The following is a 16551-nucleotide window of genomic DNA, read 5'->3' on the forward strand; positions in this document are numbered from 1 at the left end:
CAAAGCTTGTATTCCCTTTGCATTGACTACATGTGCATGGAGTGATCTTAAAGCCTTAAATGGAAATACACTTAATTAAAATACCAGTCTTTTACAATATCATCTCGAGAAAACATTACTGAGTTGTTTCCTTCTCAATTGTTTAGGAACCACATGGATGGTTAGTGGACTTAGTGAATAGGGTAAGTAAAAAATATTGTATTAATTACACAGGCCAACACACATTTTACTTCCTTAAACGTTACACCAATTCCTGGGTATATTTGGGGTGCCGATTCAGAAAAATGGCATCCATTTTGCCCTATCATGCCTAGTTTTGGAGACACAGCATAGCCTCTTTAGTGAATGGTTCAAGCAGCTTCCTCATGAGGAAGCCTACACCATGGCTTCCTCATGAAGCCGCTCGAACCATTCACTAATGAGGCTATACTATATCTCCAAAACTGGACGTGATAGGGCAAAACGGATGCCATTTTTGGAATTGGCACCCCAAATTCATATCAAACCACCGTAAGGTTTGGGAAAAACTTTTCTGACCCTCAGTTTTGTAGGCTTGTGTTATTTATTTTATTTAAGAAATTTATATCCTGCCTTTCCATCCCGCTTAGGGGCCCTCAGGGTGGCTTACAGAATGTATCAATGTACTAGATAAAACAATGCTAAAGCATTAATAGAAAACAATAAAAACTGTAAAACAGTAAGACCCAGTTGGATCATTAAAAGATGTTTCCTAAAAAGCGCCAGCCCCCCCCCCACTAAAAAGTGTCAGCATTTAAAAGCTTCCCTAAATTAAAAAAAAAGTCTTGAGACTCTAAAGAAGATGTTCTCAATTCTAGGGGAAGGGCATTCCATAGATGGAGCACCACCACCAAGAAGGCCCTATTTCTTGCTGTCATCCCCTCACCTCTACTGCTGGTGGCACAGTTAGAAGGGCCCCCATGAGCCTGTTTGATTGAGACATCTATTATATGGCTCTCTGTTTATGAAATAAATAAAAATACAACAGTCCCAGCCTTCCAGGATTTTACAGAATGAAGTAGACAATGGGGAAAAAAACAGAGGGTAGAGAAGACCGAATGTGAGCAAATGCAGATATTCTTAAACATGGTATTGTCTGGGAATGACAGGCTTAAGTTAGTCAAAGGCTATGCAAAAAAGGTGGGATTTGGAGGGGGAGAGAAGAAGCACTATGTAGTTGTTCTGGGACAGTTTCACATGCAGAAAGCAACAGCAAAGGAGAATGAAGAGTGTTGTATTGGAGCAAGAGACCGTCAGAATATAGTAGGGCAGGAAGACTGTAGAATTAGAAATAAGGGCCAAAAGATAAGGGAAGTCAACACTGTGGAACTTAATGTTAAGGAGTTGTGTTGAATATGGACTGTGATGGCAAACACATGAAGTGCTTCATTGCATCATTTGAGCAACATGAGAGATGAATGTTTTTGGCACTAAAAGTGTGTGTTTGTGTATGTGGCAGAGTGTTATTCAAATACTGGTGCTTGTATAAAATGTTCTTGGAGTATGGGGGCTTGTGTAACTTTCCAGAGCTGCTGTCACAAAGGAAGGGGAAAATGCATGAATTGTATGGAACAATCAAATGGGGTAAAGTTATAGGTGTTCCATAATTAGACACCTTAGTACCATACTAGAAGAAAGTGAGGGCAAATATCCACTAAATAGTGAAACAGACACAGCTTGGTTTCATGCCATATATTCCAGCGATTGAAGGCATATTCATGCCCCACTCTTGGGGGGGGGGTACAAACTGCTCTTATCTGAATAGCTTACAGTGTAAAGAGTGTTTTATTTGTGGTGCATGTGTATTTTTAAAAAGCATATTCTACTCTCTGACTTGTACTTGTTTAGTTTGCAGAATTGGGTGGATTTTCTGCAATTCAGTCTAAACTTCATTCAGAAGATATTGAACTTGGGGTAAGTGAATATTCCAGTTTATTTTGTTAGTTTTGTGAATCTTTCACAGTGATCTTGCTGTGTTCCTGAACTTTGCTATTGCTGCGAAGTAATACCTCGTGTCTTGACTGGTGCAGAATGAAACAAATGCAATTTTTTTAAGCTTTACGTTGCTTTAACTAAATTTTTTTGCTGCTTTAAATATAAGTGCTGCTCTTATTAGTGTGAAACTTATTCATGTGAAACTATTGTGAAACTAGTGAAACTATGAATAAGTTTCACTTATTAAGTGATAATAAGCTGCCTGTGAAACTATAGTGTTTCACAGTGTGAAAAGGCCTGTGTAGTTGCATTTTGTTCTTTTGGGAGTCAGACGAGAGTGTATTGGACATAGTTCATTGCAGAAGATGCTATTTTCCTATCTAATGCTTGTAATATGCCAGAGGTCAGTTTTTGAAACCTTTATGCAGTACCTGCCTGGGGTCTGCCTTGAATAAATAATTAAATTTCTGCTTTTTTCCAGGCAGTCTCTTCACTGGTTCAACCTTTAGGAGTGTGCGCAGAGTATCTCAACTCTTCAGTAGTACAGGTAACAAACCAGCCTCTATTTAAGTTCTTTTTAGTTCTACATAGAAATAGTCACTGGGTTATTTTTTTAAAGTACTTATTGGAATGATACTGTTTGTTGTCCATTTGGTCCTTAATTGTGCCATTTGGTTTGTATTGGAGATAGCTTTGAATAATCAGACATATTATGACATAAATTTGTGCATTACCAATACAGTTTGTCTGGGCTTCTTACTTCAGATACCCTCACAACAAACTGGCTTATATTGGTTTAGTTTGCATTAAATATAATGGAATGCTAACTAGAGGCTAGTGTCTGAACAACCCTGGTGCTTGAGTGGAAAGCACTTCTATTTTGGGACTGATTGGGAAGGGGATTGATGATTTTTTCTTTGTGGCTGCAATTCTTTGTGCCCTATTGAGTCTATAGCAGGTCCTCTGACCTTCAGGAGCAGCTTTTGGGGAGGGTTGCAAGACACTGTAGTGGGTAGGGGAGGTTGGAAATGTACAACTCGCCATCCTGCCCAAGTTTGTAGTGGGGGTGTTATCAGATAGAAGCAACCCATTATAATCTATAATTTAGAAATGGGCTGTGTCAGATGCAAGGGAGGGCGCCAGGATGTAGGTCTCTTGTTTGGTGTGCTCCCTGGGGCATTTGGTGGGCCACTGTGAGATACAGGAAGCTGGACTAGATGGGCCTGTGGCCTGATCCAGCAGGGCTGTTCTTATGTTAATCTAGATCAGGGGTGCTCAGAGTTTTTGGCAGGGGGCCAGATCATCTCTCTGACACTGTGTTGGGGGCCGGAAAAAAAGAATTAATTTACATTTCAAATTTGAATAAATTTACACAAATTTATTAGAAACGAAAAATGAATGAATGAATTCAAGCCAGTTTGATTCCATTCACATGAATGGGGGGGAGATCTTCATGCCAGTTTATGATTCCATTCACAGTAATAAGGGGGGGAGGTCTTCAAGCCAGTTTATGATCTCATTCATACACACAAACGGGGGGGGGGGAATCTTCCACACTTTCACACACATACACCCGCCTGCTTGCCTGCCCCCTTGCCCTCCCTCCTTCCTTCCCTCCCTCGTTTGCTTGGGTGGTATGTGCTCCTGCCTGGCTGCCCACTCACTTACTTGGCTGCCTCCCTGCCCACCTAACCTCCCTTCCTCACTAGCTAGGGCGGCAGGTGCTGCTGCCTGCCTGCCGGCTGGCCAGCCAACCAGCCCTCCCTCCCTCGGATCCCTAGGAGGCATGTGCTGCTGGCTGGGTTCCCGCCCCATGCGCGGAATCTCTCTCACTCTCCTGGCTCAGGTTGCAGGAGGGGAGCCCAGCCCAGTGGAGCCCAGCCCAGCCCATGGGCAAGGCAGGGAGAGACCAGTTGGCAAGCGCGCAGGGTCTTTTATAGTGGGAAGTAACACAAGACCTGCAAGTCCCACATTACCTTCCCACTATAAAAGGCCGTGCGCGCCCGCTGGGCTCGTCTTTCCTTCGCTACCACTGAGCTCAGCGATAGTGAGGGAAGCAAGGCGCGGAGCTTGCGTGGCGGGCCAGCGTGGGCTGGGGTGAGGGCCGAGTGCCCATTGGAGATGACGGGACCCCTGGGAGCCGGATGGGGACCTGTAGCGGGCCACAAGTGGCCCGTGGGCTGGAGTTTGGGCACCCCGATCTAGATCCTGAGTAATTTCTCTCAATATGTTCAAAAACTGCATTTTTGTTTTATAGCCCATGTTGGATCCTGTAATTCATAATATGATTAAATATGTACAGAATGTGGAAGAGAAGGACCTAAAAGACAAGGTAGAACTTGATTTTCTAAATACTTGCAGTTATTAATTTGCATTCTTCTTTGAACACATGCAAATATTTCATACTATAATTCTCTGATTGTTTCAGACAGACCTTTGTAATCACTGTCACATTTCTCCATATTTCTCACTATGTGCATCCATGTAGATTAGAATTGTCATTGTTGTTTTTTCTACCTAGATTATTAGTTTATATTCCATGATTGTTTAAATGGTGATAAATACATAAATACTTTCATGTTTTAAAAGCTGTGTACACTTTCTGCAAATGCGAACCTGAGCTGTTGTTTTGCTAGAGAGATCTATAACCTAATCCTGGGCATATTTTCAATGGGACTTTATCACGAGTAAATGTTTGCAAGATTGTGGGCATAACGGAAACCTGGTGGAATGTGGAGAATCAGTGGGATACGGCAGTCCCAGACTATAAACTCTACAGGAGGGACAGGGAGGGGCGTGTTGCAGGTGAGGTGGCCATTTATGTAAAGGAAGGGATAGAGTCCAACAAAGTAGATATTGAAGGTGGGTCCAACTCCATAGAATCCCCATGGGTTAAATTACCAGGCCTGAGGAGTGATGTAATACTGGTGGCGTACTATCGTCCTCCAGACCAGAAACCGGAAGGGGACCTTGAAATGAGGAAACAGATCAGGGAGGTGACAAGGAGGGACAGGGTTGTAATCATGGGGGACTTCAATTATCCTCATATTGACTGGATCAATTTGTGTTCTGGTCATAAAAAGGAGACCAGATTCCTTGACATGCTAAATGACTGTGCCTTAGAGCAGCTAGTCATGGAGCCCACCAGAGGACAGGTGATTCTGGATTTAATATTGTGCAGTACTCAGAACCTGGTTAGAGATGTCAATGTTACTGAGCCATTAGAGAACAGTGATCATGCTGCGATCCGTTTCGACATGCACATTGGGGTGTATACCGCAAAGGAAGAAGGACTCAACTAAGTCCAGGAGGGTGCCCGCATGGCTAACCAGCCAAGGTAGAGAGGCCATAAAGGGCAAGGAAGCTTCCTTCCATAAATGGAAGTCTTACCCTAATGAGGAGAATAAAAAGGAACATAAACTGTGGCAAAAGAAATGTAAGAAGGTGATACAGGAAGCCAAGAGAGAATATGAGGAACACATGGCCAGCAGCATTAAGGGGAATAATAAAAGCTTCTTCAAATACGTTAGAAGCAGGAAACCTGCCAGAGAAAGGTTTGGCCCTCTGGATGGTGAGGGAGGGAAAGGGGAAATAAAAGGAGACTTAGCGATGGCAGAGAAATTGAATGAGTTCTTTGCATCTGTCTTCACGGCAGAAGACCTTGGGCAGATACCGCTGCCCGAAAGGCACCTCCTGACCAAGGAATTAAGTCAGATAGAGGTTAAAAGAGATGTTTCAGACCTCATAGATAAATTAAAGATCAATAAGTCACCGAGCCCTGATGGCATCCATCCTAGAGTTTTTAAGGAATTGAAGAATGAAGTTGCTTATCTCTTGACTAAAATATGCAACTTGTCCCTCAAAACGGCCACAATACCAGAGGATTGGAGGATAGCAAATGTCATGCTGATCTTTAAAAAGGGAAAGAGGGGGACACAGGAAACCATAGACCGGTCAGCCTAACATCTATACCGGGTAAGATGGTGGAATGACTCATCAAAGATAGAATCTCAAAACACATAGACGAACAGGCCTTGCTGAAGGAGAATCAGCATGGCTTCTGTAAGGGTACGTCGTGCCTCACAAACCTTTTAGAATTCTTTGAAAAGGTCAACAGGCATGTGGATGCGGGAGAACCTGTGGACATTATATATCTAGACTTTCAGAAGGCGTTCAACACGGTCCCTCATCAAAGGCTACTGAAAAAACTCCACAGTCAGGAAATTAGAAGGCAGGTCCTCTCCTGGACTGAGACCTGATTGAAGACCATGAAACAGAGAGTGGGTCTCAATGGGCAATTTTCACAATGGAGAGAGGTGAAAAGTGGTGTGCCCCAAGGATCTGTCCTGGGACCAGTGCTCTTCATCCGCTTCATAAATGACCTGGAGACAGGGTTGAGCAGTGAGGTGGCTAAGTTTGCAGATGACACCAAACTTTTCCGAGTGGTGAAGACCAGAAGTGATTGTGAGGAGCTCCAGAAGGATCTCTCCAAACTAGTAGAATGGGCAGCAAAATGGCAGATGCGTTTCAATGTAAGTAAGTGTAAAGTCATGCACATTGGGGCAAAAAATCAAAACTTCACATATATGCTAATGGGTTCTGAGCTGTTTGTGACAGATCAGGAGAGAGATCTTGTGGTGGATAAGTCGATGACAGTGTCGACCCAATGTGTGGCAGCAGTAAAGAAGGCCAGTTCTATGCTTGGGATCATTAGAAAAGGTATTGAGAAAACAGCTAATATTATACTGCCGTTGTACAAATCGATGGTAAGGCCACACCTGGAGTATTGTGTTCAGTTCTGGTTGCCACATCTCAAAAAGGATATAGTGGAAATGGAAAAGGTGCAAAAGAGGGCAACTAAGATGATTGCTGGGCTGGGGCATCTTCCTTATGAGGAAAGGCTATGGCGTTTGGGCCTCTTCAGCCTAGAAAAGAGATGCCTGAGGGGGGACATGATTGAGACATACAAAATTATGCAGGGGATGGACAGAGTGGATAGAGAGATGCTCTTTACACTCTCACATAACACCAGAACCAGGGGACAGCTGCTAAAATTGGGAGAGTTAGGACAGACGAAAGAAAATATTTCTTTACTCAGCGTGTGGTTGGTCTGTGGAACTCTTTGCCACAGGATGGGGAGAGGGCATCTGGCCTGGATGCCTTTAAAAGGGGATTGGACAAGTTTCTGGAGGAAAAATCCATGATGGGTTACAAGCCATGATGTGTATGTGCAACCTCCTGATTTTAGAAATGGGCTATGTCAGATGTAAGGGAGGGCACCAGGATGCAGGTCTCTTGTTATCAGGTGTGCGCCCTGGGGCATTTGGTGGGGCAGCTGTGAGATACAGGAAGCTGGACTAGATGGGCCTATGGCCTGATCCAGTGGGGCTGTTCTTATGTTCTTATTGCAGCCTTTAGTTCAGTGATCAGACTGCACCTAATTGTGTTTTCCCTGTCACTCAATTTCATTTTGAGTACAATACATCCACAGAGTATTTTTTAATTTCACAGAGGCTAGTCAGTATCCCTGAACTCTTATCTGCCATCAAGCTCCTTTGTATGCGTTTCCAACCTGACTTAGTAACAGTAGTGGATGACCTGCGGCTAGACATCTTACTGCGTATGCTGAAATCGCCACACTTCAGTGCAAAGATGAACTCTCTCAAGGAAGTAAGTGCAAGTTAATTTTTAAAGAATTAAATCATATTAAGTTGCCATTATAGTATGAAACATCTGTGCTTATCACTATCACAAAATCTCTTCTAAAGGTTCTCAATTATTAAATATTGAGAGAAGCTATAGCTCCCATTCAGTTAGAGGTGCAGTCGGTGGGAACACATGAGATGGCTTTCTTAGTTGTGGAGTCCAGCCTCTTGAACTCCCTATTCTGGGAGATTTGGCCCCCTCTTGGATGTTACTCTGCTGCAATATGAATTTCAGCAAGCAGCATTTAACCAGACTTTTTATCTGGGTCCCATTCTGATGGTTTCTAGCTACTGTTTGTGTTGTAACTTTCTTTTATGATTGTTTTTATTACTTTTTTGGAATGGTTCTGTGCTGCACTGAACCCTCAGTTTAATGAGCCTAATAGAGGGTAAGAGTGTCAATTATTGCTGAAAATCCATTGAATTTGAATGCATCTATGACAGTGCACCCACTTATGCACAAAACATATTACAAAGCGGGCAGCATCCATTATTTCTAAAGTCAAAGTCCTCAAAGTATGCTGTATGTCTTCCCTTTTAGGTAACAAAACTTATTGAAGATAGCACTGTGTCAAAATCAGTGAAGAATGCAATAGATACAGATCGGTTATTAAACTGGCTAGTAGAAAACTCAGTCCTGTCAATTGCATTAGAGGGTAAGCATTTGGATATGTGATTCCGTGCTTTGTTTCTGAACAACTTAAACTGAAAGAAAAATTGATACCATATCTCAGTGTAGTTGTTTTTTGAGATGGATGCACTTAGTAAAAATTTAAAATAAGTGTCTTTAAGGCTTTGAGGTCTTGTGTGCTGCCATCACCAATGATGTAGTAAGCATTTTTGTATTTATTGTAGTTGTCTCCTCTGGGTCCAGGACCCGCCAGTATGATGTGACCCAATTTCTGGTCAGTTTTGCAATTCACAGGGCAGATCAGACTATGTGCATCAAGGGTTAAACAAGCTTTTACTTGGGCAGAGGAAGCACTGCTGTCCAACCACCATTATAGCCACATCCCATTGGCATCTATAAATTGGGCAACAGCTTCTAGGGCTTGTAAAAAGTTTGAGAACCACTGGTCTACTTAATCTTTTTTGTTGTCTATCTCTGCCGACCTAGTAACTCTGCCTACTCCGCTCTCCCTGTGAAAAGAGGATGCATTTCTTAAGGCATTTAACAGATATGTGATGCAGTTCTAAGCATGTCAATTCATAAGTATATTCCATTGAGTTGTTGTGCTTAGGCATGTCGTATCCCTTGTTCTTTACTTAATATGGAGAGATGATTTATTCTTCAATTGCAGAGATTTCAGTGGAAACATGAGGAGCGACATGGAGTTCATGTTATACTTTTCATTTACGAAAATTGAATTTGTGTGGTGTTAGTGTCAAAGTCTTAGTAAAGCGTTCATCTTGTCTAAGCTCACTGTGTTCTGTATTTCTCGTGCTAGGTAACATAGACCAAGCACAATATTGTGATCGTATAAAGGGAATTATTGAGTTGTTGGGAAGCAAGTTATCATTGGATGAGCTGACAAAAATTTGGAGAATACAGGTAAGGATATGCAGTTCTGTGCCTAAAGTTCAAAGTTTTTATGGTCTAGGGAATTGTCATTCTGAAATGCATGTATAAAGGAACAGCTTTAACTGGCAACCATGGGGAATGGGAGTCGCCAGTTAACAAAACTTTTACAGTACTTTGCAAAGCCCTTGGTCCTCTTTGTCACTTCCTGAACAGGACTCCTTCTGTGATACTTCTTTCTTTTTCCTGCAGCCTTCTAGGAATGGAGGCTCCCGACTTCCCAAGAAGGGTATTTGTGAGAAAGGAAGTGGCGAATCTCCATTCCTAAAAGGCCCTCATGAAGATGTATGGAGAGCTGAGTGGCCTCACAAAGAGAGTAAAGAAGCAAAGTCGCAGGCATAGTTGACTGGCAACTTTATCCACTTGTCAAATGTATATTAAGTGAGGCTATACTTCATAAAAATCAAAATGCACCCAAATTATCAGCAGAAATTACTGCTTCTGATGAAATCAGCCTCCTCAATACTGGGCACATTGAGAGAATACATTCCTAGAGGTGTTTGAAAACTTTACTTTACTCAGAAGTAAGCCCATTTTATTCAGTGAGACTTGGGCTGTAATCTCTCTTACTCACCAAAAACATACACCTCTCTATGTTCTATGCTTTCATTCATGAGTATCCAAGTGTTTAGTGAAAAATGTAGTGTGAAGGTTTGTGCAGGGGCCAGTGTGCAAGAATTTTGTAAGCACAAGGACTGTTTTTCTTTAATTTTCAGCTAGCATATAGACTATTTAAAATGCTGTACACTGTACAGCCAATCAATATGCAGCAGCTTGAAGTATGGTGACACAGCTATTTATTCCCTGGCATGGTTGCAGTAATCTTAGTATTTTGTGCGCAGTCATTGTGCTGCCAAACCTGTGAGATGTTTTTTTAAAAAAAAATAGAACTTTGTGTCTCTTAATTTTGCACAGAAGTCACAGCTTATAAAATCCCCTTGTTAAACTATCCCTTTCTAGCACAGCAATTAGGAAACTGCAACTTTAAGCAAAACAAAACCAAATAAATTTTACCAAAGGTAGGCTCAGTAACTCTCAAGATAGGGAGCTTGCTGAGCACTTTTCTGTCACACCGCAAAGTGTTGTCATACCCCAGAATGCCAAGGGATGTGGGGAGATTTTGTGTTGCAGCTTGGATTTAATGACGGGTCCTTTGTTTAGAAGAGTTGAAGCCTGCTGCTCTAAGCAGCCCCTTTCCAATATTTGAAATGTATGGCACCTGACATCCACAGTGTTATCAGTAGTTTTATGCTTTGCAACCAAGGATCATGCTGTAATAAGTGTGGGTTTTATATACTAGAATTATTCATATAATGTCTTCTAGCTTTTCTAATGAACTGGTAGGTGCTAAGTCAGCTTCTTATGTAAGAACAAGTCAAGTCAGCAATCGTGAAGGACAGTGAGACAGCTAATTTCTTACTTGATCTTAACTTTTTTTAGCAGTTTTACTTTTCAAGGCTCTTGGAAGGACTCTCTACATAAGAACATAAGAACAGCCCCACTGGATCAGGCCATAGGCCCATCTAGTCCAGCTTCCTGTATCTCACAGCGGCCCACCAAATGCCCCAGGGAGCACAACAGATAACAAGAGACCTCATCCTGGTGCTCTCCCCTACATCTGGCATTCTGACTTAACCCATTTCTAAAATCAGGAGGTTGCGCATACACATCATGGCTTGTACCCCATAATGGATTTTTCCTCCAGAAACTCGTCCAATCCCCTTTTAAAGGCGTCTAGGCTAGACGCCAGCACCACATCCTGTGGCAAGGAGTTCCACAGACCGACCATGCGCTGAGTAAAGAAATATTTTCTTTTGTCTGCCCTAACCCGCCCAACACTCAATTTTAGTGGATGTCCCCTGGTTCTGGTATTATGTGAGAGTGTAAAGAGCATCTCCCTATCCACTCTGTCCATCCCCTGCATAATTTTGTATGTCTCAATCATGTCCCCCCTCAAGCGTCTCTTTTCTAGGCTGAAGAGGCCCAAACGCCGTAGCCTTTCCTCATAAGGAAGGTGCCCCAGCCCCGTAATCATCTTAGTCGCTCTCTTTTGCACCTTTTCCATTTCCACTATGTCTTTTTTGAGATGCGGCGACCAGAACTGGACACAATACTCCAGGTGTGGCCTTACCATCGATTTGTACAACGGCATTATAATACTAACCGTTTTGTTCTCAATACCCTTCCTAATGATCCCAAGCATAGAATTGGCCTTCTTCACTGCTGCCGCACATTGGGTCGACACTTTCATCAACCTGTCCACCACCACCCCAAGATCTCTCTCCTGATCTGTCACAGACAGCTCAGAACCCATCAGCCTATATCTAAAGTTTTGATTTTTTGCCCCAATGTGCATGACTTTACACTTACTGACATTGAAGCGCATCTGCCATTTTGCTGCCCATTCTGCCAGTCTGGAGAGATCCTTCTGGAGCTCCTCACAATCACTTCTGGTCTTTACCACTCGGAAAAGTTTGGTGTCATCTGCAAACTTAGCCACTTCACTGCTCAACCCTGTCTCCAGGTCATTTATGAAGATGTTGAAAAGCACCGGTCCCAGGACAGATCCTTGGGGCACACCGCTTTTCACCTCTCTCCATTGTGAAAATTGCCCATTGACACCCACTCTCTGCTTCCTGGCCTCCAACCAGTTCTCAATCCATGAGAGGACCTGTCCTCTAATTCCCTGACTGTGGAGTTTTTTCAGTAGCCTTTGGTGAGGGACCATGTCAAACGCCTTCTGAAAGTCCAGATATATAATGTCCACGGGTTCTCCCGCATCCACATGCTTGTTGACCTTTTCAAAGAATTCTATAAGGTTTGTGAGGCAAGACTTACCCTTACAGAAGCCATGCTGACTCTCCCTCAGCAAGGCCTGTTCGTCTATGTGTTTTGAGATCCTATCTTTGATGAGGCATTCCACCATCTTACCCGGTATAGATGTTAGGCTGACCGGCCTATAGTTTCCCGGGTCCCCCCTCTTTCCCTTTTTAAAAATAGGCGTGACATTTGCTATCCTCCAATCTTCTGGTACCGTGGCCGTTTTGAGGGACAAGTTGCATACCTTAGTCAAGAGATCTGCAACTTCATTCTTCAATTCCTTAATAACCCTTGGGTGGATGCCATCAGGGCCCGGTGACTTATTGATCTTTAATTTATCAATGAGGTCTGAAACATCTTCTCTTTTAACCTCTATCTGACTTCCTCGGTTAGGAGGGGCCGTTCGGGCAGCGGTATCTGCCCGAGGTCTTCTGCCGTGAAGACAGATGCAAAGAACTCATTTAATTTCTCTGCCATCTCTAAGTCTCCTTTTATCTCCCCTTTCCCTCCCTCACCATCCAGAGGGCCAACCGCTTCTCTGGCGGGTTTCCTGCTTCTAACATATTTGAAGAAGCTTTCTTCTTAGATGAATCTTAAGCTCTCTTCTTAGATGAATGAGTGATTCATTTTCAGACTATTATTTACTATTGTGAAACTTATCCCAACTTCTCTGTTTGGTTTGACTTTTTCAGTACCCAGAGCATGAAACTGAACGTATTCATTTAATGACTCGCCTAGTCAAACAGTATCTCTTCTTAACACAAAACCTCTCCCAAAATGCAAATATTTTTGTCCTGTTCAAGTGGCAGAAAGTTAAGTTTGAAAAACTTATTACACTGACAGTCACTGAGATGTAAAAGACAATGATTTGCTCATTCATTACTACTTGTTCTGTTGCTCTGGTATTGGAAATGTATTATTACCTTGGACCCTCATCTGAGGGTTTGCATCCATGGATTTCATTCAAATGGCTACTAAGCCCACAGTTGTGGGGGCCTCAAGGACCTCCCAGATTCAACTAGAGTGCTTTCCAGATGCATCCTAGAGATGTTCTATGGTGCAAGCAGGTCACATATGACCTCCCCATGCCTCAGAAGTCATCCTGGATACTTCTAAAATGCAGTTACAGTTTACTGGTGTAGCACCCACACATTTATATTGTTTTGTTTTTTCTAAATTGTCTTTTTGTATTATATAGCTGTCTCCTTACTATTGTATTCTCCCTCCATCTCTGCAGTCAGGACAACCATCGACTGTGATAGAGAACATCCACACTATCATTGCAGCAGCAGCTGTGAAGTTCAGCTCAGACCAGCTCAGTCATCTCTTTGTCCTTATTCAGAAGGTGAGGAGAGTAAATGTCTATATTCACCCCAGCTCAGTGTCTTTCTAGTGGCTGTTGCTGGTATTCTGCTGCTTTTTAGATTGTGAGTCCTCTTAGGGTGGAAAATCATTCTTTAGTTTTTTTTCTGTAACCACAAAGTGTTGCAAACCACAAAGCTAAACTTTTGAAAAAAATTTAAGAATATATACCTATTTAATAATAATAATAAACTGCATCTACAGCAAATATGTGAAGTCTAGTTGAATCTGAAAACCATGAGAATAGCTCGACCCCAGTCTATTTACAACATGTTTTCAGTTTAGGAATAAGAAAAATAAAGCATTATATTGTGATTGATTTAGGGCTTGATCCTAACCCACTTTCCAGTACTGACATAAGGGCAATGCAACTTTGAGGCAAGGGAACAGACATTGCCCTACCTTGAAGAGGTCTCTGTAACTGCCCCCCAACTGCAGGATGCAGCATATGCCCCACTGGCACAGCTATGCCAGTGCTGGAAAGGGGGGTTAGGATTGTACCCTTAATTTGCTATCAAATTGGATAATGTTATTGAAAATATTAGGGTTGCTTTTGGTGTAGATTAGATGAGATATTGAATCAAACCAGCTTTAACTTATAGAAACCACCAGGCCTTGCCTGTTAATGTAGCTGTCTGACAAGTTCTGAGGTGAATTACCTTGCTCTCAAAAGTTTTGTGGTAACTGTTTGACTATCAAATTATAAATTAAGTTTTTGAATTAAAATTTTTATTGTAATTTACCATTGTTTTTAGTAGTTGATGTTTCCAATGAGACCATCCTTTGCTAGTAGCTTGTTTGGCATTCAGATTGTAACCATGTTGATGCATTCAACTGTCAAGTGTGCTCAAGATCTCATAATTTCCTGTATAATTCAAGAATGCTTGAAGAATTAGATTGAAATCTTAGTAATGGAACTAAATCTTTTTGTGTATCCCTTTCCCAGTTCTTTGTTCTCTGAAATCTGCCCTTGTCTGAATTCATTGATGGCAATGTAAAACTGCTCTAGGAGGCAAACTTTAAAAAGTGTCTCAGTATAACTATATTTTTTCTTGTTCTCTTCTCTGTAGAGTTGGGAGTCTGAGAGTGATAGAGTGAGACAGAAATTGTTAAGCTTGATAGGACGTATTGGTCGGGAAGCACGCATAGAGACAACTACTGGAAAAGTGAGCAATGAATTCCATTGTTAAGCAAGCACAGATGCCAGTTTCTGCAGTAATGGTGGTGATCATTTGTATGTATATCACTGTAGGTTCTTGAAGTTCTCTGGGACTTGGCTCATCTTCCAACATTACCCAGCAGTTTGGTTCAGCAAGCCCTGGAAGAGCATTTGACAATCCTTAGTGATGCATATGCAGTGAAGGAGGCAATAAAAAGAAGCTACATCATCAAATGCATAGAAGACATTAAAAGAGTTGGTTTACCTTTTGAATATGTTTTTCCTCAGATCCTGCATTCTAAGTATTTCTTTGTATTGTTATTTGTTCCATCTGCAACTTCTCATCTTGGTGGTCTCCTTGAAAAGGCTTAATGTTTGTGCATACCAATATTTCTCAAGAGAAAATTTCTTGCCTTATTTCAAGCAAATGTTCATGTATGGGGAAAGCTACAAGGGTAGAATTGTGTGGTGACATACCTGGACCCACCCACAACATTTTTTGGTATCTAAATACTTTAGCTTACACTGGAAAAGTTCTCTGTGCAACAGGCTGTTGCCAAGTAATATGTATAAAGGAAGTATTGAAATTTGTTCAAAGAAACAAGCTGAAGTACTTCCTAATAGTGTAATGACTATCTTTTACTAAGGGTCCAAATACATATTACACAAAATGAGTATTTTGGCCAGTTCTTTAAAAAAAAAAACAGCATATAGGGTGCAGGTTTTTTTATAGGGTACTGGGGAAAGATGCAATGCTAACTAGAATCAAGTATTAAAGCTCCTTCTCCACAGCTGCAGTTCCACAATGCCACACGTGCTAGTTTATGAAAAATGCTTTTAAAGAAGTAACCAAAATACGCATTTCTCATGAGCAACAGCCTGCTGTTCAAGAGAAGACTCTAACACCATAGACTGGAGTATTTTTCTGTTTGTTACTGGAGTCATCTGCTGATTCCATCCTTGAGTCACTGTGATATTTCCAGGGTCCTTTGAAAGTTATTTCTCCTTCTAACTATGACTTCAGGGGTTCACTAGGTAAGCTTTTACCTCTGGAATTAGAATGCATAAAAGTCAATAGTTACTAATTTGAAGACTGTTGCGTATTATGGTGGAGAAATAAAAGTGGTGAAATCAAATCTGCGCTTTTCCATTCGCTAATACAGTCATATGCATGACTATTCAGAATTTAGTCTCATTATATTCAGTGGAGCTTACTCCCAGGAAACTGAATATAGGATTGTAGCCTAATTCTCCTAACCTCTCTACAGTCTTAATGTACGTTTTGCCAATTACTTGGCTGAAAAGCCAAAGACATAGGGTCAGATAAGTGAAGGTAGAATCTCCCTATTCAATATAGAATCTGATCGTTTAACCAAAGTTTAATAAATACACACAGAATACAAAATTACAATCAATTACAGGGGGCCCCCATATCCATGGTTTCACTTAACCATGGATGTGAATGGGGCTCCCTGCACCCTCTGGAGGAGAGGGGAGCATCTGGGTTGTTGTTTTTTGTAAGAACAGAAGTGACATTTTTCAGCCTAAATGGCCAATCTGAGTCCTGCAGAGGCTGCAGGTGGACACACAACCTCTGCGGGACTCAGAAGAGCCTCCAGATGGTGGGGGTCATCCTTGGTTTTCATGGATTCAGCTATCCACTGGGGGGGGATGTCCCAGAATGGATTCTGGGGGACGCTTATATACAGAAATAGAAAAATGATTCTAGCTTCATTTACTTGTCCTAGCTGATAGAATATGCAGGTATGTTATCAGCTTCAATAGCTGATGAAGATCTAGGGTAAAAAGACAACAGCTGTGTAAATTCTCTGCCCTCTTGGCAGCAGATGCAACATGGAAACCAAGAGGTATCCCTCCTTTTTAATCCTGGATGAAGAAACACAAAACATTTGACAATATGCTTTTCTTTATAAGAAACTTGATGCAAGGGCTTGACACGATTTAGTTTAATT

General features: G+C 41.9%; 1 protein-coding gene across 1 annotated transcript in view; it reads left to right on the forward strand.

Annotated features, from left to right (window-relative positions):
* The window catches only part of USP24 (ubiquitin specific peptidase 24), a 98534-nt gene that overhangs the window by 21381 nt on the left and 60602 nt on the right, over positions 1–16551 (forward strand). The window contains exons 6-15 of the mRNA XM_066622857.1: positions 147–182; positions 1867–1932; positions 2435–2500; positions 4211–4285; positions 7465–7623; positions 8200–8314; positions 9107–9210; positions 13295–13402; positions 14490–14585; positions 14672–14833. Coding sequence (XP_066478954.1) covers positions 147–182; positions 1867–1932; positions 2435–2500; positions 4211–4285; positions 7465–7623; positions 8200–8314; positions 9107–9210; positions 13295–13402; positions 14490–14585; positions 14672–14833 — 987 coding nt within the window. The remainder of the gene's footprint in view (positions 1–146; positions 183–1866; positions 1933–2434; positions 2501–4210; positions 4286–7464; positions 7624–8199; positions 8315–9106; positions 9211–13294; positions 13403–14489; positions 14586–14671; positions 14834–16551) is intronic.

Source organism: Tiliqua scincoides, chromosome 4 (assembly GCF_035046505.1).
Source record: "Tiliqua scincoides isolate rTilSci1 chromosome 4, rTilSci1.hap2, whole genome shotgun sequence".
Classification (NCBI taxonomy): Eukaryota; Metazoa; Chordata; class Lepidosauria; order Squamata; family Scincidae; genus Tiliqua; species Tiliqua scincoides.